This window comes from Cebidichthys violaceus, unplaced genomic scaffold, assembly GCF_023349555.1.
Source record: "Cebidichthys violaceus isolate CVI_PGR_0920_01 unplaced genomic scaffold, fCebVio1.0.p SCAF_41, whole genome shotgun sequence".
In the NCBI taxonomy this organism is placed as follows: Eukaryota; Metazoa; Chordata; class Actinopteri; order Perciformes; family Stichaeidae; genus Cebidichthys; species Cebidichthys violaceus.
The window spans coordinates 44,097-69,933 of NW_027176606.1; the positions used below are offsets into that span (position 1 = coordinate 44,097).

General features: G+C 40.3%; 5 protein-coding genes across 9 annotated transcripts; 1 reads left to right on the plus strand and 4 right to left on the minus strand.

Moving 5' to 3' along the window:
* The first annotated feature begins 1,781 nt into the window (after window positions 1-1,781).
* naa38 (N-alpha-acetyltransferase 38, NatC auxiliary subunit) lies at window positions 1,782-4,059 on the plus strand. 2 transcript variants are annotated; one of them, XM_068728195.1, is made up of 3 exons: window positions 1,782-1,884; window positions 2,232-2,406; window positions 2,868-4,059. In XM_068728195.1, exons 1-3 carry the CDS (start codon window positions 1,846-1,848, stop codon window positions 2,990-2,992), a joined length of 339 nt encoding a protein of 112 aa, XP_068584296.1. In that variant the 5' UTR covers window positions 1,782-1,845; the 3' UTR covers window positions 2,993-4,059. The 2 variants fall into 2 exon arrangements, with proteins under 2 accessions (XP_068584296.1, XP_068584295.1); XM_068728194.1 differs by having other exon boundaries at window positions 1,822-1,884; window positions 2,235-2,406.
* A 1,252-nt stretch (window positions 4,060-5,311) lies between these two features.
* On the minus strand, window positions 5,312-9,486 carry dnajc3b (DnaJ (Hsp40) homolog, subfamily C, member 3b). The gene is made up of 12 exons (XM_068728193.1): window positions 8,985-9,486; window positions 8,354-8,464; window positions 8,115-8,239; window positions 7,881-7,955; window positions 7,638-7,781; window positions 7,177-7,358; window positions 6,900-7,019; window positions 6,635-6,740; window positions 6,373-6,493; window positions 5,940-6,078; window positions 5,668-5,816; window positions 5,312-5,483 (listed from the first exon to the last, which is right to left on the minus strand). The coding sequence occupies exons 1-12, from the start codon at window positions 9,067-9,069 to the stop codon at window positions 5,341-5,343; spliced, it is 1,500 nt and encodes a 499-aa protein (XP_068584294.1). The 5' UTR covers window positions 9,070-9,486; the 3' UTR covers window positions 5,312-5,340.
* A 792-nt stretch (window positions 9,487-10,278) lies between these two features.
* cldn15a (claudin 15a) lies at window positions 10,279-13,251 on the minus strand. The gene is made up of 5 exons (XM_068728348.1): window positions 12,888-13,251; window positions 12,395-12,559; window positions 12,085-12,166; window positions 11,872-11,979; window positions 10,279-10,971 (listed from the first exon to the last, which is right to left on the minus strand). Exons 1-5 carry the CDS (start codon window positions 13,102-13,104, stop codon window positions 10,875-10,877), a joined length of 669 nt encoding a protein of 222 aa, XP_068584449.1. The 5' UTR covers window positions 13,105-13,251; the 3' UTR covers window positions 10,279-10,874.
* Window positions 13,252-18,993: 5,742 nt separating this feature from the next.
* On the minus strand, window positions 18,994-21,434 carry fis1 (fission, mitochondrial 1). The gene is made up of 5 exons (XM_068728351.1): window positions 21,370-21,434; window positions 20,802-20,934; window positions 20,138-20,214; window positions 19,914-20,019; window positions 18,994-19,814 (listed from the first exon to the last, which is right to left on the minus strand). Exons 1-5 carry the CDS (start codon window positions 21,412-21,414, stop codon window positions 19,711-19,713), a joined length of 465 nt encoding a protein of 154 aa, XP_068584452.1. The 5' UTR covers window positions 21,415-21,434; the 3' UTR covers window positions 18,994-19,710.
* Window positions 21,435-21,663: 229 nt separating this feature from the next.
* On the minus strand, window positions 21,664-25,093 carry zgc:103586. 4 transcript variants are annotated; one of them, XM_068728234.1, is made up of 8 exons: window positions 24,954-25,093; window positions 24,412-24,546; window positions 23,398-23,463; window positions 23,243-23,317; window positions 23,016-23,128; window positions 22,434-22,545; window positions 22,238-22,295; window positions 21,664-21,893 (listed from the first exon to the last, which is right to left on the minus strand). In XM_068728234.1, exons 5-8 carry the CDS (start codon window positions 23,086-23,088, stop codon window positions 21,780-21,782), a joined length of 357 nt encoding a protein of 118 aa, XP_068584335.1. In that variant the 5' UTR covers window positions 23,089-23,128; window positions 23,243-23,317; window positions 23,398-23,463; window positions 24,412-24,546; window positions 24,954-25,093; the 3' UTR covers window positions 21,664-21,779. The 4 variants fall into 4 exon arrangements, with proteins under 4 accessions (XP_068584335.1, XP_068584332.1, XP_068584333.1 ...); XM_068728231.1 differs by having other exon boundaries at window positions 23,016-23,132; XM_068728232.1 differs by lacking the exon at window positions 23,398-23,463 and having other exon boundaries at window positions 23,016-23,132.
* Window positions 25,094-25,837: the final 744 nt, after the last annotated feature.

Sequence of the window (25,837 nt, forward strand, 5' to 3'; positions counted from 1 at the left end):
GAAAAAGTTAGCGTCACGTATCCCAGCAAAGTGTTTTAAGTGAAAGTAATGATGTATTCTCTGTGTTCAGACTTGCATGAGCCAGTTAATAGGTTCCAAATATGGCTTCTTCTGCCCTGTGAGACTTGGAGGTTTCATCAGTGTTTCATTTGCCCCCCCCATCTCTTTTCTTCTGATACCAAGTGGCCAATGTATTTTAAACCAATTTTTATGTCTGTAGAAATGATTTTCTTTTATACCGTTTGGTTGGGAATAAATGCCTTTCTGTTGTTTTGTCAAATTCTGTAATTATTTAAGACCACAACACGTTTAGTATAGCAGGTAAAAGGTACAGCAAATAGCTGTCATCTGTGCTAACTTCATAACAAACCTCTCAAACACCTGGATGAGGATTTTAACATCCACCTGATCTGCTCTCAAGACTGCAGATGTATTAAAGTGTTTTATCTAGCTTACTGAATACATTTGACATTAAATCACATTGATTGAACGGGTCACTAAAAGCAGACATGTACCTGAGACAAGGGGTTACAAGTAGACCTAAGGGGTCACGGGCCAAGGGAGTTTTACACCACCGGCCTTAATGACAACAAAAAGCCTGTAGTGAGGGTCAACGAGTCGAAGGAAGAATGCAGTGCAGCACATTCTGCTCACCTCCAGCTGTAACGTTGTGACGTCGAGCAGTTGATTTTCCTCTGACGCGGTCCCGCCTCGTACCATTAATCTCTTCACCGCGGGCTCTCTCCGGCGCCCTTGGCCCAGTCAGTGCGAGGGCCGGGACGTGTGCAGACAACGTCAGCGGATCAATGTGGGTCGGAGCCTGAGGACACAAGGTGTCAAAAACACATGGGTGAATCAGGAGAATAGCTGGGAAATATCAATCGTTTGGGTCTATTGATCAACCAATACTCCTATATATGAAATTATACATCTTTAAAGATCTGTATCTACCCCTGTTTTAGAGTGTTCCACTCCAGGATCACTGACTACGTCTTTTCTTATTGTGTCTCGTCTTAACTCGTCTTATGATACATGGTCTGTGTAAATGCTTAACACTTTAGTTTATGCATTTAAATGGCAGTTGGAGAAATCACTTTTTGTAGTCATACAACCAAAATAAAGAAAAACAATTGGTGAAGTCCCTCATTGTGTCCTTGTGAGACTATGTAACTTTATAAAGAAGAAACAACACAATCTTTCTCTCTGACAAATGACGAGTTGTATTGTTGAGTAACGGATGAATGCAGCTTTGCATAGTTAGCTCAAAACACTGAAGGTTTTTGTTGCTATAGCCTCACTTAGTCTGGTACTACCAGTGGCTTTGTTGGCTAGCATTTGACACCTGTATCACCTGTATCGCTCGACACCTGTAACTGTTCATACAGAATGAGTTAATATATGGAATAAAGCTAATTATTATAATTATCAGACAGATAAAACAAGATGTAAGCTGATGTCTTTAAAGTAACTGACTCAGGAGAATATTGGGAGATATCTTTGAACATTTACACAGTTTTGCTTTAAAATATCATACTTTCTCTGTATGTCTGCCCACTTGAAGTATCTCTTAGAAAGAACAGGTGTGAGACTTTAGGAGTGTTCCTTATCCGTTGTTTGCTTCCTTTTCTCTGAACTGTCGTACGCTACCAATGCAGGCTAATGGTTCACCTAATTTTACATTTTCACGTTAACCCTCAATGTTATGTTACATAACGCTCCCTTAGTATCTTGTGTCGTTCCCTTTAAAAAAGAAAAAAAAAAACACCGGATGTGAAGTTTCCGGTTTAGCTGGTCCGTCGGACAAATTGCTCCGTAAGCAAATGTAGGGGAAGAAGAAGAACGGTTATGGCAACAATGATTGAGGAAAATGGTCCTTCGACACATGTATGTACATCCCGCTTTATTTATTTACTGTTTTTGTGTTTTACATTATTGTTCACGTTGTTATAACGGGGAAAAAAAACGGTATAAATGAAACGTTTTCAATTATTATCAAGGCTTCTGTTGGAGCTAACGTTAGCCGGTGGCTAACGAATTAGCTAATACAACTGTCACCCGTTAGGTTAACCTGTGTGACGTTAGGCCATATTATTTACCAGATAGTATTTTGATACACAATGATTCTTAACTTCATATAATCAGCATACAGTTTCCTGAATGCATGTATTGACCGTTGCAGAAAGCAACTCTTCAGTGTGGGTTCAGTCTGTTACCTTTCTGCTCTCGTCCAGGAGCAGTCTCACGTGTCCCCGTCGTCTCAGGCCCGGCAGAAACTAGAGGGGCTCCTGAACAAAAACATGAGGATCCGCATGACAGACGGACGGACTCTGGTGGGGCTGTTCCTCTGCACGGACCGAGACTGCAACGTCATCCTCGGATCAGCTCAGGAGTTCCTCAAATCCACAGGTAATTAAATGTACTGGTGAATAAATCCACAGGTAACTAAATATACTGGTGAATAAATCCACAGGTAATTAAATATACTGGTGAATAAATCCACAGGTAACTAAAGATACTGGTGAATAGATCCACAGGTAAATAAATATATAGGTGAATAAATCCACAGGTAAATAAATATATAGGTGAATAAATCCACTGGTGAATAAATCCACAGGTAAATAAATATACTGGTGAATAAATCCACAGGTAACTAAATATACTGGTGAATAGATCCACATGTGACTAAATATATAGGTGAAGACTAAAGATGGCTGAGCAATAACGAGCCTATTCTATCATGCAAATAACACTGACATCAGTGTGTCATCCAAACAACATAAAATGAAATCCTGGAACATTTTTGTCAGGCACTTTTAGTCCATCTTATTTCCCCACAATAATCTCTTTGAATCCATTTTGTCCTCTAGACACATTCTCTCAGGGCGAACCCAGAGTCCTGGGCCTGGCCATGATCCCCGGTCACCACGTGGTCTCCATCGAGGTGGAGGCAGACAGTCTGGAGGACACGCAGGGATTCGGACCGAACCATTGATGAAGGCCCCTTCCTGTCCGTCTCTCAACAGAGGCAGACGTGTGGCTGAGCTCAAAAGGAGAGTGGGCATCTTCAGTGGAGGATGTTAATCGGACACTTCGCTTCCTCAGATGCAGAACTCCCGTGTCAATATTCTGGATTTAGCCATTTCCTCTAAGCTTGAAGACGTGTCCGTTGGCAGCGACAGCTGTACAATACAGCACGTGTGTGTGGGAAGGTGACGCAAACAGCAGATCCATGGATGTGTGTGGAAATGTTTCAGTGTACAGAGAACGCCTTTGTTTTATGTTTTATGTTTTAAAAGTGTGTGTGTGTGTGTGTGTGTGTGTGTGTGTGTGTGTGTGTGTGTGTGTGTGTGTGTGTGTGTGTGTGTGTGTGTGTGTGTGTGTGTGTGTGTGTGTGTGTGTGAGGGTCAGGAGCTACATGCTTTCTAAAGGGGAACGCCACCGATTTTACTTGTCAAAGTGGGTTTACAGCAGGTGTTAGAGTACTACTGCATACACCAGAGTACTACTGCATATACCGGAGTACTACTGCATACACCAGAGTACTACTGCATATACCGGAGTACTACTGCATACACCGGAGTACTACTGCATATACCAGAGTACTACTGCATATACCAGAGTACAACTGAAGACAAGTATGAAGATGAAAAATAAATCACAGGGTAAAGTTACCAGCATTGTGGGTAATGTAGGCACCAGATTTTGACAAGAATGTGTGGAATTAAAAAAAAAAGAAGAAAAAACATTATCTGATTTCTGTTTTTTAACTCTTTATAGTGTGATGATGTTATAAGAGTGCAATGGAAGTTGGGAAAAATGACTTTAAATTATTGGACTGTATCTGAGGACGAACATCTATCAAACTAAATACTCGGAGCTGTTCTGTAGCCGTCCCCTTTGCATGCCATGCATCATGAAATTAGGACAAAATTAAAGATTGCTTCAATTATTTTTTTAATACGCTGGATCATGTCAGCTGATTCAGTTTTGGCAACGGTAAAATTGATGCCACCAACAGCAGAAAGCCCTAAAAGAAAAAAAAAAAAAAAAAAGAGAAAACCCAGAAACAAAACCGTCCCACTCAGTGGATTTAAATACAAAGAGCCGGTCACACTTGGTTCACACAGTCGCGCAGCAGACAGGATTCAAAGCCGTTAAAGAGTCGCCGTATCTTTAAGCCACTTTGGACAAAAATAACTTAAAAGTCGTATCTTTAAAATGTCATCTTAGTTTACGGTTAAACTCGTGTGCGTCTCTCCTGGCTGTGAAACCGGAGCCTCATTTCCAAAGTTTGATTTCTATCTGCAACTTCATAGTTACGTTTCCACCCCAGCTCAGCACAACGTTTAAAATGTGCGCTGGTCTGTGGGACTCTGAGGAATGAGGCTCTCTGATAACCACTGAAGACACACTTTCAAAAGGCTTTAAAAAAAAACAACCTGCAGTAACATTTCAGGAGTGGAGAAGATGGGGAGTTTTTCAAACAAAAAAAGGGCAAAAGTGCAAGTTTTTGTGTTTACGTGTGAGTTTTTGCCACGTGTTCGTTATAAGTTACATCCACAATGTTTGGATCTGGATATATAGCCGGTTTAAGACGCCATAAAATACAGAATTTGCACGTTATTCCAATTAGATACGTGGTGAAAAACAAAAAAAGGTAATTTAAAAGAAAATCAAAAACGATCCCAGAGCTGCACCGATTTAAGATCCATAGGATTTCAAAAGCTTTAACACCCACTAGTTTCCTCTCCTAGTGCGGGAGTCTCACCTACTTCCCATTGACGTAGAAGCTCGTCAACATAAAACCCTCCTGCTGCCGTGGTGTATAAAAAAATCTTGGTTCTCTAGTACAGAGAAGGTTCGACGCGGTCCAAAAAACGTAGACCGAGATCAGTCGACATGTAAAGAATACTGCGAGCAGAAATCAACACACCGACGGTCCTGTAATGTCCGAGCAGCTACTGCATTTGAAAAAAAAAGAAAAGAAACTCCCTTGATAAAAGGTCGAAGAATGGCACAAAGAAAGAAACGATTAGAGCGGACTTTCAAGTGTTTACACAAGACTTCATTTCCTTCAACCACAGCGACCAGTTAATCACCACTGGCTGGTTGACAGTAGCCAGTCAGATCCGTCGTTTGAGTGGTGAGAAGTCCAGGTTTCTTTCCACTGTACAGCTCAAGACCTGCATTAAAAAAAAACCAAACGTTCAAGTAACTGTGTCCAAGCTGAAGCACAAGTTCTGAGGAAGACTTCTCCTTAAATCCGCCGTTGTTGTTGTTTGTTGTTCTTCCCGTATGTCCCGCCCCCCCCCCCCCTCGTGTTCGTCAAGGCCTCCTCCTCTAGTTGTGGTGGAACTTGAAGTGGAAGCTGCCGCCGGACTCGAACGGGTTGAAGTGGTGCGGCCAGCTCTGTCCTCCGCCTCCACCCTGCTGGTTTTCAGGGTCCAGGGGATCCTCACCTGCGTCGAACTTCTGCCGCATTTCTGGAGAAGACAACGGGAAGCATGGAGGGACAAATTTAAAAGACGGGGGAAGCTAAAATCCTTATAGTTTACAGGCTGCCATAATCTGTGCCGGGACTTTTTCGTTATTCTGTGACGTCAACCTGCTCATTTGTCGAGAGTCACTCTAAACAAGTATCTGTAAACAGCCATCTCAGCTCCTGACCTGGGTCAGTGAGGACCTCTTTAGCCGACGCGATGTCGATAAACTTCTTTTCCGCCTCTTTCTTCTCCGACTCGGACTGGAAGTTGTCGGGATGCCACTGCATCGCCAGCTTCCTGTACGCCTTGATGATCTCCTGCTTGTTTGCACTCCTGAGAAAAAAAACAAACAACGTTTGCGAAGAATTATCCGGAGCGATCCGCTCGACGAAGTCCCCGACAATGGACGGAGGAAATCAACACCGCTTTTGTCAGAAAACCGGTTGGGCTGGTTACCTGCCGACACCGAGGATCTTGTAGTAGTCCCTCTTACGGGAGATTTTGAGCAGTTTCTGGGCTCGGTCCAGTCCCTCTTTGAGATCGATGCGTTCGCCTTCGCTGTCGAACTCTTTCGCCTCGAGGTAGTCCTCCACAGCTGAACCGAAACAAATAATAAAATACGTTAAAAGCTATGTTTGACCGCCACAAATATGCAGTGATTGCATCGGCACAATATAATTATCAATTCATCTAATTAAACTATTAATTCATCTTCTAAATATGTGTTTTGCCCAATGGTTTACAGTATCATTGATATCTTAAACCATGAAGAACCTGCTAAAAAAAAAAAAAAAGGACACACTACATCTACAGCAAGATCTGTCTTTTACAAGAGTGCGTAGTTCTTGAGTCGAAGGCGTTCCTTGAAGGCTGTAGGGCGTCCCGTTACCTTTCTCGTACTCCTGGTTGAGGATGAACGCCTCGGCTCGGTCTCGGAGGACGTTGGCGTTGCGGGGGTCTCTCTGGTGGGCCTCTGAACACACGTCTATGGCCTCCAGAGCCAAGTTAAGCTAGAATTGGCGAGACAGAGGGACAATGTGTTGGCATTCATCACAGAACCAGTGCTCTCTCTCTCTCTCTCTCTCTCTCTCTCTCTCTCTCTCTCTCTCTCTCTCTCTCTCTCTCTCTCTCTCTCTCTCTCTCTCTCTCACCTTGACAAGGCAGAAGCACATCCTCTCCTTGGCCAGGTTGGTGTAGAATAGGACATTCGGCTCCGTCTTCATCACTGATTGATACTTATCAATGGCTTGCTGATGCCTAATGGTATGTACAAAGAAGATCAGGGTCAATCATTCGGTTATTTAGGCTGCAGGTGTCAAAAGAACAGGAATGACATGCAGGTTGCAGTGTGTTTTTCGGTTTCAGACAGACATATATTATGTAAATGTTCTTCAGAGGATTCAAAGAAGTACACACCTCTCCTGCTGAATGAGCTCCTCTGCAGAGTCCAGCTGCTTGCTGAGCTTTTTCACCTGCTTGTAGTGGCTGAAACACTCTTTGTCGTCCTGGTCGAGCTTCAGACACTCTCGGATGTGACTGCAGGGAAACGGACGAGTGAGAATGACATTTTGACGAAAAAGAACACGGTGAACAGGAAGCCCTCGGAGATGAAAATCAGCTGGATTTGCATGACTCCGTCGGGCTAAATCAACGTAGTTTGTTTACTTCCCCCAAGCAAAAAATCAAAGCTCACTTGAGAGACTCGCGGTGATCTCCGAGGCTGTAGTGCAGCATGCTGAGCTTCAGGAAGGCGGCGCGGTTGTCGTTGCGCAGCCTCGTGGTCGGCGTCAGGTCCTGGATGGCTTTCTGCGGGTCTCCCATTCGGATGTAACATTCCGCGCGAAGCTCCCGCGACTCAGGGTCCCAAGGAGAGATCTGAGGAAAGACGGACGACTTTTATAAAAGAGTTGAGGAGACATGTGCAAACCACTCTTAATCCATAAGCATGTTATTACAGATGAATAGTGGAGTAACAGATGTGTCAGATAAAAGATTTTGACACTTTACAGGAGGAGAAAACTTACATTAAAATGCCCTTTTTAATATATTTTGGACATTTATTTGACATATATTGGTAAATAATTAAACTACGAACATAAGACAACAACAGACAAACTGCATGCAAAGGGCTTTTTCTTTCAAACTGACACCCACCTCAATGACTCTCTCTAGCACGGCGATGGTGGTGCTATAGTCCCCTTGGTGGTACGCAGCATGGGCCTCCTCCTGCAGCTGCTCCAGCTCGTTCGCTCTCATCAGCTGGTCCTGAGCTTCTTCGTGGTCGGGTGAGCGCTGCAGCTAAAAAAAACAAAAAAACAGATGCATTGTTCTGTCAAGCTGCTGTTTCAGGTAAAACACTAAAAGGATAGAAGCATTGGTTTAGGACTTTAAACTCACCACTGCTTCAAAGTCCTCCCTGGCCTCCTGTGTGCTGCCCTGCTTCAACAGGATATTCCCTCTCTGCAACCTGGCCTGAAAAATATGCAGGAAAATAATGAGACGGGATGACAAGAGGAGGAGACGTAGGAGAGCAAAAGAGACAGACCCAAGAGACGGCGATAAAACATGAGAAGCAGCACATGGACACACTTAAAGCGACAGGTTTTCCTGGTTGTGACGAGGTGGACTTACAGCCAGGAAGTCCGGCTTGAGTTGGATGGCTCTGGTCAGGTCTGGCAGGGCGGATTTGGATTTTCCCATCGCTAGAAACACTGCAGCTCGCTTGTAGTAGGTCAGGTAATTCTTAGAGTCTCCCTCTAAAAACGTCAAGAAGACGACACTTTTAGTTAAAGCAAAGTGTGGTGAAGCACAGAAGAGGGCGTCACCGGAGCAGCCGGTGTAAATGTGCGTCAGTGTGGGAGTAACCTTACCTACGGCGGAGTGGTAGTGGGACAACGCTTCAGCCAGTTGACCGGCAGCCAAAAGTTTGCGGCCCATCTCCAAGTGGTGCTCGATCTCGACATGAGTCGCCCCCAAGACACCTGAAACATAAAAAAACAGCCCCGTGAGCCCTCGCTGGAGTCAAGCCAAGCCTAAAATCAATCTAAAATATTAAAGCTCATCACAACAAGCCAGACTGGGTAGTCTAAGCCTATTTTGATTAAATAATCTAACATGCAACACCACAATCATCACACTAATGGAAGAGGAACGCTTTCTTCCTGAATGTATCTTACAAACAAAGCACTTCACCTCATTTTATTTAAATTTTTAAATCATCAACAACATGACACAACATGCCATAATGCCCACCATGACACAATTATCATTTTTATAATTTTTTGGGGGCTGATATGATTTGCTGATTGACAAAAAAAAAATACAACATTTAGACAATACCTTAATTATTTAAGTCATTTAACAAGAAAAAATGCCAAGAATTCCCTCACCTGAATTTAATATTAGCCTCTAGTTCCTGGTAACGCCTTAAATACTCCTAAACGCCGGTTACACGTTGCCCAAGTTTAAAAACGAGTGTGTGAATGTAAAGACAGCGCTTACCGTCCAGCTGGATGTCCAGGATGACACACAGCAGTGACAGGGAGCACAGGACCCCGCTGAGTCCGGTCCGCCGACACGACTCCATCTCTCGATTCTTAGTTACACTTTCACACCGGAACCAGCGAACTTAACGGCTCTGGTTTCACGTCGAGTGAACGTACCGGTTCGTGTCATTGACACGGTGATGTTCTTTATTAAACCTTCATCTTTTTTTTCCCCCCTCCTCCTCTCTACCCGGGCCGCAGGAACACACAGCTACGACGGTGTATTTACGGTCCCGGTGTGATAGAATTCCGTGTAGAAATAAAGGTACGCCGCTTAAAAGGTTCCCCCCTTATATACGTTAACGGTTTAACAGCAGTTCCCCGCCTTGACAGCGACTCAACGGACTTTAACATAAACTCAAAACAAGTAACATGATGATGGCGAACAGCTGACAGCCAGTACGATTTGTACACGAACCCTTTTTTTGCCCCCTGGTATCGTCGTCCCCTCCCTTGTCTGCTCCCGCACTCCCGTGGTTGGTCCACACGTCACACATCCGGGTTCGTCTGGAAACGTGGGCCGCTCTCATTGGAGAGACTATTTTAACGCCGATCCCTTGCATGGGCCAGGCGGGCGGCACGCGCTGTGACCAAGCATCGGTTTAGTGTGAATAAATAGGGATCACGTAGAAGCAAGAAATCGAAAGTGAACTCACTCAATGGGGATCTGATATGGAGGCCTATTGCTGCATAATTGTGAACAAAAAAACCCCTGCCATTTAAGTTATAGTCAGTATTAAGTGTTCTTAAGAATCTGCCTTAAAACTAATATGCCTGTGACTGTAGAATATCAACCCATATTTATGTCATAATTCCCCAAATTCCCATAGGGACATGGCCTCAATACAATATTGCTAAATATCTCATTAACACTAATATATAACTATGACTATATATCTTATAGCTATGGGACATTTCCTCATATATATGACACAATATATCTTAATTGTGAAGCAGAACACGATGTAATACATATTTTATACATGCATAGAGACAAAACTTTATTGTAAAAATCAATTATTGAATGAATATAATGATATGATCTCTGAATGTCTAAATAATATGCTGGAACCTATACATCATTTGTAATTTGCCATAATTTGAGTTGAATAGTCTATTGTTTCTATCTTCATGTGCACTGTTTTATTTAAACAATTAATCATAATTATATAATATAATAATTAAGTTTGATATTGTTTGTTAAAAAAGAATACAATCCTAACTTTATTAACCACAAAGTCAAACAGAAATGTTTAGCATAACACGGTTTATTATGCGCTATCGTAAAAAAAACAAAAACAAAATGAAGATAACTTGTCCTCACACTCTTTCACAGGTACTATCTATAAAACTGTACAAAACAACACACAAATATCTGGATCATCACAGTTTTGACCTTCCCCTTCATGAATGTCTAGAAGTGTGTCTGCGGATCATCAAATGATTGGATCCCTTTGGAAAAAAGTGACGGTATGTAAATGTGTTTGTGCGAAACATAAATAGAATCATTGCAAGCGTATGGTACCTATGTGTGGCGATAAGAAGCTTTGCTTTTTACAACTTTCACAACTTCAATTCTATCATTTCATTGCTATCATTTCAGTACGCACTTGATATAATGTGATTATATACAGATCAGTGGTGCTATGTTACTTCATGATGGAGACCTTTGGCTTTTCCACATGGCGAAAAGTGTAAAAGCTGAACACCAGGACATGTTAGATGCAGCAACAAAAACTGAGTCGATGAACAGATTTGACTCCAGGATTTTCCAAGAGATGAGATTTCTGTCTTCCGTTTTTTTTTGTTTTTTTTGGTGACAAAGTTCTGTTTTCATATATCTTGTTCAAACGTAGGCATTTCGGCCATAGGTGCTGGCAGCGTGGCTTCTGGTCGGTGCTGCTCCAGAGTACACAGTCCCCCTGGTTTGAAGAGGCAACGGGCTGCAAAACAAGATGGTTGAACAAAAACATGAGTCACTGATGACGAGTCAGCATGCACTACACCCGGACCCTGAAACTAAAGTAGCTAAATGGAGTTAAGCGATCACTAATTGTATTATTTACACGTTGGGCTTTTCCTATTTGTGACATGTCAAAATGTGGTCATTGAAAAAGGCCTATTATAGAATAGAATCATGAGTGCGATGCTAAAAAATGTATGCAGTTATCATGTTTCCTGCCCATTTGTCTCACCACTGTGTACTTGCACCAGTGTGTTTTTTTTATCCAATCACTGGGGGGCGCCAAAACTCAAATTTTCAAATCTTTCACATAATGGCTTTAACCAGTCTGCGGCCTAATCAGGCTTTTCTCACTCCAAGCACTCCCGCCTCCCAGCGCAACTCTTTTTCATGTCTAACAGGAGCTGCTATTACGTCCCACACGTGAGTTAATAAAGTTTTGCCGCAACAAGGCGCCAGAGTGCCATGAATTTCTTCCTGAACGATGTTCAAGGTTCCACAACGTCACACGTGTTCCATATGTTCATGTATGTTAGTAAAGATTTGGCAAATGTCAAAATAAATGGTGAGCTGACATACAAATAAATAGAAATAATCAATTTAATTTCCTAAACAGTATGGGTACGTATATTTATGAAATTATTTATGTTGATTTTTTAAAGGCAACTATCTATCAATGTGTTGGTTATTCTAGCTGAAAATGTATTTGTTGTTTTATTTAATCAGTTTTAATAATAATTAATCTCATTAATCACAGACTAGTGTATGGAGGAACTACATGAGCAATGCAAACGGTTGGAAAGCAATGCATACACTGTCACAGTCAATAAATTACCACCATCAACAAATTAATGATTATCATATCAAGTATTGAACTCACTATTTTTCCTCTGTGCCCATTTTGCAGGAGCAGGTGAGACAGGCTCCTCCAGCGATGGCGAGCACAGCGGAGCACCAGCCGATGTAGAGCGCCTCTCCTATTTCATACCTGCAACACACAGCCGAGTGTCAGTCAGCCCACGTGAGCGTCATGTAAAGGCCTTTCAACCGGCCCTCTCCACCACCACCACCACCACCACCACCACCACCTCACCTTATCCCGGGATAGAAGGGGTCAAAGAAATCCTGAGTGATGTTGAAGGCGTACCAGGAAATGGCGACCATTGTGCACACACCTTTTGATAGAAAAATTTATATTCTTTAATAATTAGGGGAGCTGCGGGGGAAGCTTCCAGATAGTTACACAAAATGTCCAAACCAGGAGCACATTTATGGGATGGTTGATTTGAATGTGCAATAAAACATGACTGTCATTTATTAGCATTGCGGAGAAGTTCCCTTATCTATTTATAGGGTTGTGTATTGGGAGGTCAGATATCTTCTTTTTTTCTTATCTTTGTTACCTTGAAGTATGAAAAGGACTCCAGCTGCGCCAGCAATCCTCCCTTTGAGAACATAGTTTTCCCCTCCTGCCTTTGAACACTGCACTCCAATCAGGGCCGCCATCAGGCCAAGCGTGCCCAACACGATCGATGTGATCATCAAGGCACGGGACGCTTGGATGTAACCTGAACACAGTGTGGAAATATAAAACAAAAAACATCTTTCTTGTCATCTGCCTTGAAAAAGGGTCATGAGGTTATGACCAGTTTGTAAGAGCAACAGAATGTTTTGAAAACTTAAAGAGAACAAGTTCAGGGTGTTCAAGGATTATCCTTTAACTTTATTTTTCTAACAACATCATGTAATATCACTTCTTTCCACTATTTATCTTCTTTTTCTTTTCTTTTGTTTACATTACAATGATCTATGGATGTTTTATGGATGAAGAATTTTTAAAAAAGTTCTAAATTCTACAACTATAATTATTTATTGCAATTATTTTTGTCACCGTACCACTCAAAGCAAGCAGCGAAGGAAACTCCCTGCAGTTATGCACCCCGGTCGAGTCCGTCGCACAAGACATCCACAAGTTTTCGTAGATGGTGGAGGTGGTGATGACGTTCCCGTCGACGGTGGAGGTCCTCCAATAACGGTTCGGCAGGGTGACCCCCACCATCACCCAGGATATGAACCCCAGCACCAAAGCCACTGCTTCCACAATCGGATCCATGACCCCACCTCGGCCCAGCAGTCAAACGGAAGTATATCCAGGTCTCAGTTTATGAAATTGAATAAAAAGTGTTATAAAAAACGGAACATCTGATTTTGGGTGCAAGAGAGTGGTGTGTCTGTTCTGCCACTGTGAGATGTGTCCAGCTCAACAGATATGTATAATGATTTATATGACTTTCTCTCCTCCCTCCTCCCCTCCCTTCCCCTCACACTCTCACACACACACACACACACACACACACACACACACACACACACACACACTCTCTCTCTCTCTCTCTCTCTCTCTCTCTCTCTCTCTCTCTCTCTCTCTCTCTCTTCTTTCATATTTTACACCCCTGAAACTGAACAGGTGTTTATCTGCTCACTCTCAAGGTCCAATGGTCATCAGTCAGTGTTAATGACGCTGCACTGTTCATGTTTATTTGACACGCTCCACCACCTTGTTTTCTTTGATGAACAACCGAGCATTACAAGCAATTTACAAAAAAAGATTTTGTGCTGGATCTTTTACAAAAATGTTGCATCATTTTCCGCAGAGTTTCATACCGAAGCTCCATTAAACACACCGCTTTTTAAAGGTGCTATATGTGTAGACACCTGAATGGCATCATAAATGCATTATTTGTTCTTTGTCATCTGTTTAGTGTTTTTGAAAGTCCTCAGAGTCCTTCACACTTGTGTGAGGAAGCTCTGGGTGTCTGGAGGTTAGGATAAGACGAGGACTTTGTAGATGTTCCTGACTCGAACAGTACGAACTAAGGATTACACACACAACATTGTTTTGATTCTGCCACGGTAGTATGATAATAAGTGATTCTGTATGACGTGTATGAGATGGATTGAATGTTCTGTTACTTTAAGTTTTTGGAACGACTGTCTCTATCTATACATGTTGTACCAAGATCTTAAGATAAGATACACTTTACTGTCCCGCAGGGACATTTTTCTTGGGCTCCAAGCCGCTGCATCACACATTACACTTGCCAGCATCACAATACACATGCATAGAACATAGATCATACATACACACATGTAAGTCACCATATATATATATATATATATATATATATATATATATATATATATATATATATATATATATATGAAGGAATACATTTATTTTTGCACTGACTTAGCCTGCAGATTGGCATTCTGAACCGTCTGCTTGAAGGCAACAACTGGAATTCTTCTTCGAACACATTTGCGTCGTAACAAACATATCTATTCAAGTAAGGACAACTGGGGCTCACCGAGTTATTCTTCTATCCATCTAAGTAAAGATTTACCCTGTTTCCACATCAACAGTATTAATCGCATTCAATCTGTGAGCAGATTGTAACATAACTTAAAAACGGAGGCCCATTTTCTCAGCTGCTAATAACAGCCTGTGGACAGATTTCTATTTAAAGGAAATTGGGACGTTTTTCGCGGGCAAATCCAAAGGATTTTGACGTTAATGTGGTGTCCCGAGATGCCTTGCCTCTCTACAGCGCCAACACTGTCGAACTTGCCGTTTACAAATTACTTTATCAGCTAACATCACGAATCAACCAACGGCAAAGCAACCATGCAGCATAGCTAGATTACAGCTAGCTGGCTATCTTTAGCTCGCTTGCTCACTATCGTCAACACCACCAGCTAACGTGTTCAATAATACTAGCTTACGACAAACTGTGTTGATTTTAGCTAACAATAAACTATGTTGTGGTACAAAGCAAAGGTGTAATGGTTGTTTTCTGTCAGCCAAGAGTGATGCAAGGCAGACGCAGACAACTAGCTAACTGTATGCTAAGCTACAAGGTAACTTAGCGACACTGCATTGATCTGCCGTTGGTTGCTCCACAACATTAGCTGATGAAGTAATTTGCACACAGCACGCTAGTTAGTGTCATGGAGCCAATGGTCCTAATAAAATATAGGAACTTTACAGATGGTAATATTATTGTAAATATATGGTTGTAAAGTAATGGAGTGGTTAACAGATGTCAAGGCCATAAGACTCAGGGTCACACTCACGAAGCGCCACACCCAAGATTTTGTAACAATTTGGAAAGGTATCAACATGTAATTAGTCTTACTTGAGACCAAAAGTCACAAAGGTCTAAAGTTACTGAGTTCACCCTGTAGTTTATGTGTTTGTGTCTACATTAATCATCCTCCTGATAGCTGCTGGGTCAGTCTTGTCAAATCCAGGGCTCAGACAAAGCCCCCAAAGTGTATAGAGGTGGGGAGATTTGTAAACCAGCAAACTCATTTGTGTAAAGGTTAAAGAACGAGGCTCCAGAAATAGACGCCCAGTGAGTGTGAGTGCACCAGCCATAAACCTGACCTCAGCTGTTTTCTGGAAGGAAATGGGAGGTGAAGCGGAACGCTTGTAACTCAATCGCAGTGCCACAGAAATGGTTGTAAAATTTAACCAAAATCTGTACTTAACATGTTTTATACACAATACCAGGACCCTGAAATGGAAGAAGCTAAATGGAATTCAGCCATCATTTATTTTTTGTATTTACAACTGTGCTTGTATGTCAAAATGTCTTTTTTGAGATATTACCAAGTGAGATGTTTCATATGAATCAAGTCTCATATTCTAGGATTGTTTTTTATACTGATTAACTATTTGTTCTTATGATTTGTTAAACCCCCAAAGTCCATCTTGTAAATGAATCTGTTCCAGGAATAATACATTTATTAACATCATGAACACTTTGAGAGTATTTCTCTGATCCTGCAAGATTAGATGTCTCACTTTAGATTCTTAGTTTATGAAAAACAAAGGCAGAAATTCCAACCAAAACCTAAATTCATCTACCTCATCTCTTCCTGAGCTCCTTTGAAAACTGGATCCTGCCCCTCCATAAATGTCTCATTTTATAGCCGAGCTGTTTGCAAAGCCAATTTTTACAGCCCACTTGGGCGCAGCATCGGTTGCTGATGAGTTTGTGCTATTAAATGTGAAAGTGACAGCGGTTTAGTTTGTGAAAACAAAAGTTTATATGTTTCCTGAAGCCCATCATTTTACCATGTGCTTTCCAGGAATAACTCGACTCCTGAACAGAATAGAAAAACATAGTTTAAAAAATATGTCTGTGTGTGCTGGGTTAATTACAAACCTTCTTGCGGTCCAGACACATATCAAAAACTCACATTTCTTAGTGCAGATCGGTTGATTTTATTATTTTACAGCTATAGTGATACATCTTATATTTGATTTGACATTTTAACAAGCAGGTTTTAAGATTCACTTGTTAAAAGATACTTGGCCCTAAAAAGGCCTTAAAACATATTTCATAAATGAGTTTATTACTAAGAGCAATGAGATACATAAACACACGATTTTCTGACAGATTATACAGTTTCAGTTGTTTCATATGACAGATTTCTGTGGGGTTTTTTCTGTGTTCTTCTCACTGGTTTGAAGTGGGCGGACCTCATTTGGAAAAAAGACGATGTCATACACTTCTTTGCACCAATCAGAATGCAGCAATATTTCAATAAAAATATGACGACAGTTGGTGGGTTGATTCTTTAGCTTCCAGGTAATTGTCAATTAAATTAGAGTTTATGAGTGTTGAACTCATAAACTCTTTGCCATGTTCACCATACTAGTTTATTGTGTCAGCATGCTAACATTTGCTAGTTAGCACTAAACTAATTGGATGGTGATGGGGATCTTATTAGTTTTGGTCATAAAAAGTAGTACGAAGAGGGTTCATCCTCTGGGAATCATGAATGCCTGTACAAAGTTTTGTGCTAATCCACCCAATAATTGCAGAGACATTTAAAATCTGGACCAAAGTGGTGGGCCGACTGATTATCAACCAACAGGCTGGTTTTACCATCCATAGAGCCATATAGTGTTAGCAACCCTGTCTCCTACGAATGTGCATCACTATACAACTAAACTGCACTCTCAACTATGTTTCAACGGAAACCCAATTATAAGATAAGATAAGATAAGATAAATTAGTCCTGCAGCGTGGAAATTACATATGTTGCATTCAAAACCTATTTCGTAATGCAATGTCTTTGTATGGGAATGTCATTTGTAGGAGACAGAGTTGAGTGCTAGCATGTCTCTGAAATTATTTGGACACTTTCATTGATGTTTTTTGCCCTCCCAAAAGGCCACAAAATGTTTTTTCCTTTTCCACTATCGGCGTTTCAACGTTTTTGTCTGCAGCTGGTCTGCACTGCTAATAAAATCTAAAAGCACGAACAGTGCAAAAAAAAGGAAATAATCAAAGCCAGGAACAAATATTACACATTAACTACACATAAAGTTCAGACAAAAACTTGTGTCTCTTCCTCCATCTCTTCCTGTAGTAATATAAAGTGACAGACAGACAATAAACCACTGTTCTACTGGATTATACAGTAACTTCATATTACTGTGTGATGACATACAAACAAACAGGGCGTAGCTTAGCCGATACACCGCGTTCCCTGATGTATTCTATTTCTTCATGGGGATTACACATTAATATCTCTCAGCCATGTGTTTAAACCAGCGCACACTGAATGAACATTGGCCCTCGTAACTGAAACTCACTGAAGTTGATCTGAATTACACTGGCTTTGATGAATCATTGACGTTAAAGTGTGTTAAAGCTGCACATGGGATGAGTCTGACGACCACTCCAGCTTTGGTTAGAGATTAGGTTTCTTTTCCTCTTTTTGGAAATTAGATTCATATTTTGGGGACCTTTACCCACCTTTTTCTCTTTTCGTTTACCCACTCGATCGCCTCTTTCACACCAAAGAAGATTATTTTTGTTCACTCATCTGTCCCTGGGGAGTTTCGGTCCTGTCAGATGGGTTAATGAGTAACACCCCACGAGGCTGATAACACCACACACAACTGATAGCCCTCCATGTGCCTTCCCGTCGTAAAACACTGTGCCTTTAAGTGAGACTTAAATATCTATCCGTGGGTAAAGATGTGAGGATGATCAACAGTGAGTGAACAAGGCTCGGCCCAATCCTAGTGCTAGAGACTCAGACACTCAGTGATCACAATGCACTCTTTTACAGTGTCCACCAAAACATCATTGTAAAAGTAATAGTCAATAAATGATAAGATAAGAATTTAACTGGACTTTGCTCTATCAACAAAATACTCTTCTTAAAATGACTGTGATAAATTGATCAGACGTATGTTGACGTCAATGGAAAATCAGTTTCCTCATCTTTCACAGCAGTTAAAAACACAAGGCGCACTCATAATATCCTTTTATTTGCAGATGATACAGTTTTGTAGGCCTTTAGCTCCTCCCCCTCTAAAATATGTAGATCAACTGCACATTTATTTAACAGACGTGGTTAATAGTTACTTTACTTTTTAAGTTCAAAATATAAGAAAGCTCGTAAAATATAATACTTTGTTATAGATTAAACTAATCAAGATCATATAAAAAGCTATATAATTGAACGTGGCGACTATTTTGATGATTCTTTGTCATTATATGCAACGAACAATTCATTTATTTATTCTATTTTTAATTTGGTCAAAACATGCAATGTAAATGTGTCACTTTTGATGTTATTTAGAGATGTCCGATCGTTTCTGATGCTTTGGGAGTAAAACACTTAACCAGGATGATCCCATTGAGATTGAAGCTCATTTACAAGGGAGTCCTGGCCAAGATGGCAGCGTAAAAGTTTCAGACAAGCGCCACATAAAAACACAAATAACACACTTAAAAAACTAAAAAGTCATTCAGTGCTCTAATCATCCTTAATCCTGTTTAAACTGTATGCTTCTTTCTTCTTTCTGCACGTATTTCTTCCGCTGTATTCTCAAGAGATACATACCAGTGAGTACGATTCTCCAACACTGAAGCACTATAGAATATTTATAATAACTTCCTGACGACACAAAATCTTCTCTCAGTTCAAAATCTTTTTATTCAACAAGAACACAACGCATTAAATGTAGGACAGGTAAATGCATTTTTAAATGACAAAACATTCATTTCTAATAAGTGTGTTGCCTCCCTTGAAGTAGTATTCAGAACAAAAAACAAAAAAAGAGAAACATCATTATCCAAATAAATGTAAATCTCTCGTTGCCTCCAGTCTTCTACCACCATTATGGCACGCTGCCTCTGCAGCAAACAAATCATCGTTGCTTTTGGTTTAACAAGCTACACTTCCAACTGCACCAATAACACTTTCCTTAACAATTCTTTGTCAAAAAAGTAATTAAACAGACAGTTACAGAACCACAACTGCACTTTCAGAAAGATATATTTTTTTTAAACGTGGGAAGTTCAGGGTGCTAAATAAAAAGAACACATAAAACTGAGCTGCATTTGACTACCCTAATTTATTTACACAAATAAGTGAGAAAGTGCAATGCTGTGGTGGGTGAATAGACAGCTTAGTAATGTCATACGTATGGTGAATCTCAACCCTGTTAAAAAATGGTTATCCACTGGCATTATTCAAACCCTTTAATATGTTATGGCGCATACTCCACTTCAAATCAAAATGTTACAGCCATAAAGCTCTCTCCACACACTTTAGTTTTTTTATTGATGCAGGTGAAGAGTCAGTGTGTCAGCCCAGCAGAGAGAAGACATGTCGCCCCATGTCCAGGTTAGGATTTCGCGGCTCCCTTTGACACAGCCAAGCCGATGAGGCCCGCCAAACCGGCCACGCCCAGACCGATTCCCCCGACGATGGCCATGCCCACCAAGCCATCTAGACGTCAACGAGTGAACGTCAGTTTAACACGCAAACAACAGGGGGAAATAACCAACAATATTCTGTTATTATGTCACGACTCAGATCGGCTCGTACCTTTCTTCAAAGCCTTGACGATGAGTTTCTCCAGCTCCTGAGCCTGCTTGTTCCCCGGTTCGTTCTTGAGAAGAGTTCGAATGTACTTCAGGGCTTTCTCATATTCCTGGAAGAAGAACAGGAGAGAGGAAACAGAAAGAACTGTCAGATGTGTGCACATTTTAAAATCACGTAATCAAAATGTGAGGGTTGCCATCAAATTTAACGATGGGAATGGCACTAACTTTGAGTCTGTAGTTGGCCACTGCAAGGTAGAACAGGAAGTCCCGGGAGTCATCTTTTGATGCCGTCTGAACAAGTTCTAGGACAAAATAGTAATAATAAATTTATATTTTCACAATCAACATTATCACATCATTCTAGCTTATTACAGATATGTCAGTATCATTGTATAAACACATACATTCTTTAACAATTATACCTAAAGACATTATTAATACATTCAAATGTAATAATAAAACCTTTCAGATCTTAAACTTGTAGCTGGTAAATTACACATAAATGAGGCAAGATTCAGCAAGTCCTTCCCAAACTTTAATATATATTTTACTAGTTTAAATATACATTAACATTATGACAAACAAAAAGAGAATGTACATTGTTATATTTCAAATAATCATTTTCTTTAACCCCAGATTAACATTATATAGACACTTTATCAACACACTTAATCATGTAAAAATGTCCATGAACTGCCTGTTCACAATGTTCAACAAAAACCAAAGTACACATCTGAATTAGTTAAGAACCACAATCTAAAGGATCCTTTTCCAATATTTTGGATTTCTTACACTTTCAAATATCAATATATGGCCCCAAACCCCCACTATTAGTCTGCCACCTGTAGCTTAGAATATAATAAGAAAAGCACATGTTGTGTTAACTTACCCTCCAAGAGCACAATCCCCTTCTTGATATCCTCTGTGTATTTACTCCTGATCAGACACCAAGCATACTCAAACTTTGTTTCTTTGGTGACGGCTCCCTTCAACAGCTCATTGTTGTACTTCTTCTCAAATTTCTGTGAAAACAAAGCAGAAATGAAGCGACCAACCTCATTTAACTTGTGTCATTTTATTGTGTTTGTTTTGGCAGATGTGAACAGTTAGCACTGGTTGTGTGTTGTTTTCGGACTAGAAAGCTGTAGTTAACCCTCCAGCCGTTGGCTTTAAGGTCAGAAAAGTACATCACATTCCCAAACTGTTACTAGCATGCGTCATATAAATCTAAAAGCGGAAATTACGATGTCCCCGTGACCAGTTATCGATCATAAACACGATCGTTAGCATTAGCCAGCTACGTGACGCGTCAAAGTATCTCCCGACTCGTCGCTTTTATAGGCAAGTTTAAGCTTTTACGGAGAAGATGTACGTCGAGGTGACATCGCTTATGTGTCGCACATAGTTTGTGATGTATGTTTAATTAAATGTAGCGGTTTAACAATTTGTTAACTTACCAAAAGGTCTTCTGGAGCTACCACATCGCTCACAACCGCCTCCATGTTTCCGGAAACAGATACTGGCTCCGCCCATTTTATCACGTGACATGGCTGCTTGACGTCATCTACATATCTCTCTAGCAGAGCCTCCGTTATCATAATAATAATAACAATACTACTACTACTAATAATAATAGTAATAGTAATAATAGTAATAAATGAATAATAATAAATGCATGACAAATAAATACATAAATAAATAAATAAATAAATACATACATAAATAAATACATACATAAATAATCACACATGTTGAGGGGAAAAAAATTGTTTTATTGTTTTCCTAATTTGCAGTGTTGCTATAACAATTAAAGAGACACTGCAGCTAAAAAAAAAAGGTGATGTCTAAAGAGGCAGCTGAGGTTTCATCAGTTCTTTGCCAGGTGGGCCGGGGAGAAGGCTAGAGGCAACAGTTCACTGAGGCTGGTTTCTTTGTAAGATCCGTCCGGCTTGGTCAAGTATACGATCCAGTCTGGTCCAAACTGGTGTAAGACATAGAGAGAGAGAGAGAGAGAGAGAGAGAGAGAGAGAGAGGAAGAGAGAGACAGAGGTGCACAGTAGTGAAGGAAAGTATCAGCATGCAAGGTTTAAATGCACGTTGTTTCTTGATTGGAGTGCAGTGACTTGCTTTACTCTTTTTTTATTTTAAGGATGTTGACATTTGTATAAAAACAACAACCTCTGATCTGAATTGAAGAAATATTCTCAATCAATCTGCATTTTTATCTTTAATTTATAAAAAGAAAGAAACAAAGGTTTAAGCTGAACAGTGTTGCAGTGTATCACTTCCTGATCGTCTGTGCTGGTGATAAAAGAGATGCCGTACCTCCATGAGAACCTGTCGACATGCTCCACACGGCCCAACGAATCGGTCCTTGATATCACTGCATAGAAGAGAGGAGAGCATGAATGCATCAGAACATGTGCTGTATACGTTGCAGCAGATGAACTGTTGGGAGGAGGTTCTGTCCAGTAGCACTTCTAGAATAAATCAAGCTTAAGCCCTATTTCTGCAGTCTCACCATGTCACAGCAATGGCAGTGAACTGTGTGTGTCCTTCCACCACGGCCCGCTGGACGGCCGTCCGCTCAGCACACACTGTCAGACCGTAGGAGGCATTCTCCACATTACAGCCTGAAAAAAAAACCCACACACACATACTGAAGACTCTTTCACAGTACTTTACCATTTCTGTTTCAAGAATGTTTTATGAATAAAGTATGCTTGATGTAAAAGTAAAAAAAAATACTCATCATGCATTGTTGTATGTTATGTTATTATTATGTTACTTCAACTATTCCATAAGCTTTGGGGTAATCTAATTTACTGAATCTCAATGCATTGCAATTCACCTCAGAGTTGTAGGATACTGTGAGATAACATAAGGAGCAGAAGTACAAGAACAAATGCACTATAACAAAAAAAACTATTAAAAACATACAATATTCAATTAACTAGAAGTATAAAGCAGCATCCAATAAAGTATTCAACATTGTGCTTAAAACAGTATTTGAGTGAATGTACATAGTCTCTTTTCCACCACTGGACTTCCGGTTAGTTTTAAATGGGAGCATTCGAAAGAGGAGAGCCTGTTGGCTTGTTACCTGTGATTATAGCGCCATCTGCCGTCAATATGGCGGCACCGACGGGGAACCGGCTGTACGGACAGTATGCCATGTTCCGGGCCTGCAGACACTTTGACACGAGCTCGTCGACTCTATCTGAGCACAACAGAGACCACCGGGATTCAACAAAACAAGGCGAGTTTGCATTTATGATGAGTCGACTCATATATCAAGTGTAAAAGACAAGCTTCGTTGAATGTACTTGCCTGTCATTGCAGATGAAGAGTGTTCGCAGTTTGTTGGTCGGCAGTGCTGGACTAAAGTTAAGTCACCTTTTACAGCTGGACAAAAAAAAAAGCCAGTTCTGTTAATGCCAGGTTTGTCGACAGGGAGCAAGAACCGCTGCACGCGCACTGTTTACCTCCACGTTATTGGCTGGTGGAACGGAGCGTCATCGATCAGTTTGGGGACTGGACCATAGACTGGCCTGTCATAGACGTGACACATATGTGACACGACTTTGGTCAGAGCTTCTCGCGAGAAAAAAGGGAATATCGAACTAACGGTTACGATGCACCAAAGATCAAATAAATGAACCAAAATCAAATAACCTTTATGTAAAACTGACATTCCTGCAAAAACAAATGTTAAAATAAACAAATGAGATACACATAATGACTATAATTGAAAATAAAAGTAGAAAAAAAAGAAAAACACATAATGACAAAGAATAATAACAAAACCAAGTTTAGAAGGAAATTAATCTATTGAGTGACAGAAGAATAGGCCTAATTGGTAACTAAATGGTATTGATTCATTCACTTTAAAGGAAAACTTGATCTCATCCCTTTATTCCAGTTTTATGTTTTTCTTTTGTGATATTAAACCTAGTTAATTGGACAAAACAAGCGGTTTAATAAAATAATATCTGCCTATTGGAAATTGTGCTGGGCATTATTTTTATTATATATATATCAAACAAATAACACAAGAAAATAATTGCCAAAATATTTGATAATGAAAATAATTGTTTTAGCAATACATAAAAACACACACTCTCTCATACTTATTCCCCCACTGTACAACTTATAATAATATCAATGTAAAGTCTTCACTGTGCAAAATATTTTAGTTTTTATGTATAATGACATCAACCTTTGCTCCATTATTATTATTATTATTATTATTATTATTATTATTAATATTATTATTATATAATAACTCAAAGTACATTTACGGTCACAGCAATTTAGTTGTTTCAGAAAGTTACATATTTTTTGTTTTTTACAAAAATAATCAAATCAAAAAATCTAACCTTAAAAACATGACAGAACATGATCATATGATGGAGTCACTGGTAGGATTGAATGCAGGGCTACAGGGTGTAAATAAATACACTTTTATTCTATTGTTTCTATCTTATTATAACACTCACCTGACAGCCGTGGGGGTCTGAGCGGTCGGGGTTTCACTTGAAGCTTTATTTTGGCACCCACCGGTAGTGCCACTGGGCGGTCTGTAGATGGAGCTAAAGAGCGACTCTGGTATTATGCTCCAACAGTTTGTACACCTGATGTTGTTACGTGTTATGAAAAAACAAATATTATTTTTCCAGATTCTACACCTCATCTAGTTCATGTCTAGGTTGATCCCAGTGATCATATAGCAGGTACCAAACACCATCAATATTATACATGCAATATTAACATTTTCATTATTGTTGTCTTATATTGTTTTCATACTCAATCCAAAAGTGAAGATGGCTTAAAATAAAATATCCCACCATCAGATGATTTGTAGAAATCATGTTTGACTGAAATATTAAACATTTTAAAATCTCATTTAAGAGGCCGGCTTATTCTTAAAGTGACAGTACGCGTTGCTAAAATCGACCGCAGACTCCTGGCATACCTGACACAGATTGCATTTACAGCCACAGTATATTAAATGGATGCGATTATACAAGAACACACTTGCCTGCCGTTGCAGGCGAAGAGGCTTTATCTCCCCGAACGCTTCGTCGAATGGCTTAACTGGTGCACTACACACTTACAGGAACGAGCTGATGCTTTCATACTATGGTCAGCACTGAACAGGACGAACCTGTTAGTACACGTGAGGCATGTCATGTTATGAAAGTGAAAATGAAATGATTCCTTTATTATTGATTCTTTGTTTACTGACTGAGTGTCTACAGCTGAGAACATTTATAATAACTGTGGTTGAATGTGTTCAGAATCAGACAAATGTGCACTTAATCAGTAACAGCGAGTCTTAAGCCTTTTAGGGCCCCTGAGAGTTTGAGGCCCTAATTTGCCCGGCTGGTAATCAAGTCTTGGTTAAGTAATGTGCCTGTAAATAGCAAACCCTGACATCTAGAAACCTGCAGCCTGTGTTGTTGCTGCTGCTGCGTCCCAAAAGTAAGTGTGAAGCATTATTCTTTATTAAAGAATAAAAAACTAAACTAAAATGAACTAAAATGAGGTCCTTAAAGAACTGATTGCTAAATTCTTCAAAGGAGCGGACATTTAAAACATTAATTTGAGCTTTTATGTGCTCATATCTGTGACGCTTTATATTAACCACACGCGCACACACACACACACACACACGCTTATTCATTTAAAGCTCATACTGTACCAGTTAGTCAGATGTGGGGTTGCCATGGCTTTTATTGCAGGCCAAGCCCGCTCTTTTGTTTGCTGGAGGCCATAAATAGAACAAACAGACTGATACCATCACAAGCAGGTACCAAAGGGCGTCGAGCCCCCTAAACACACACAGGTACCCCTCTCCTTCCTGTGCTCTTGAGTTTGTTTAGCTTTAATGTTTGGCCTGCGTTTCGCCTGGACATTTGCAGA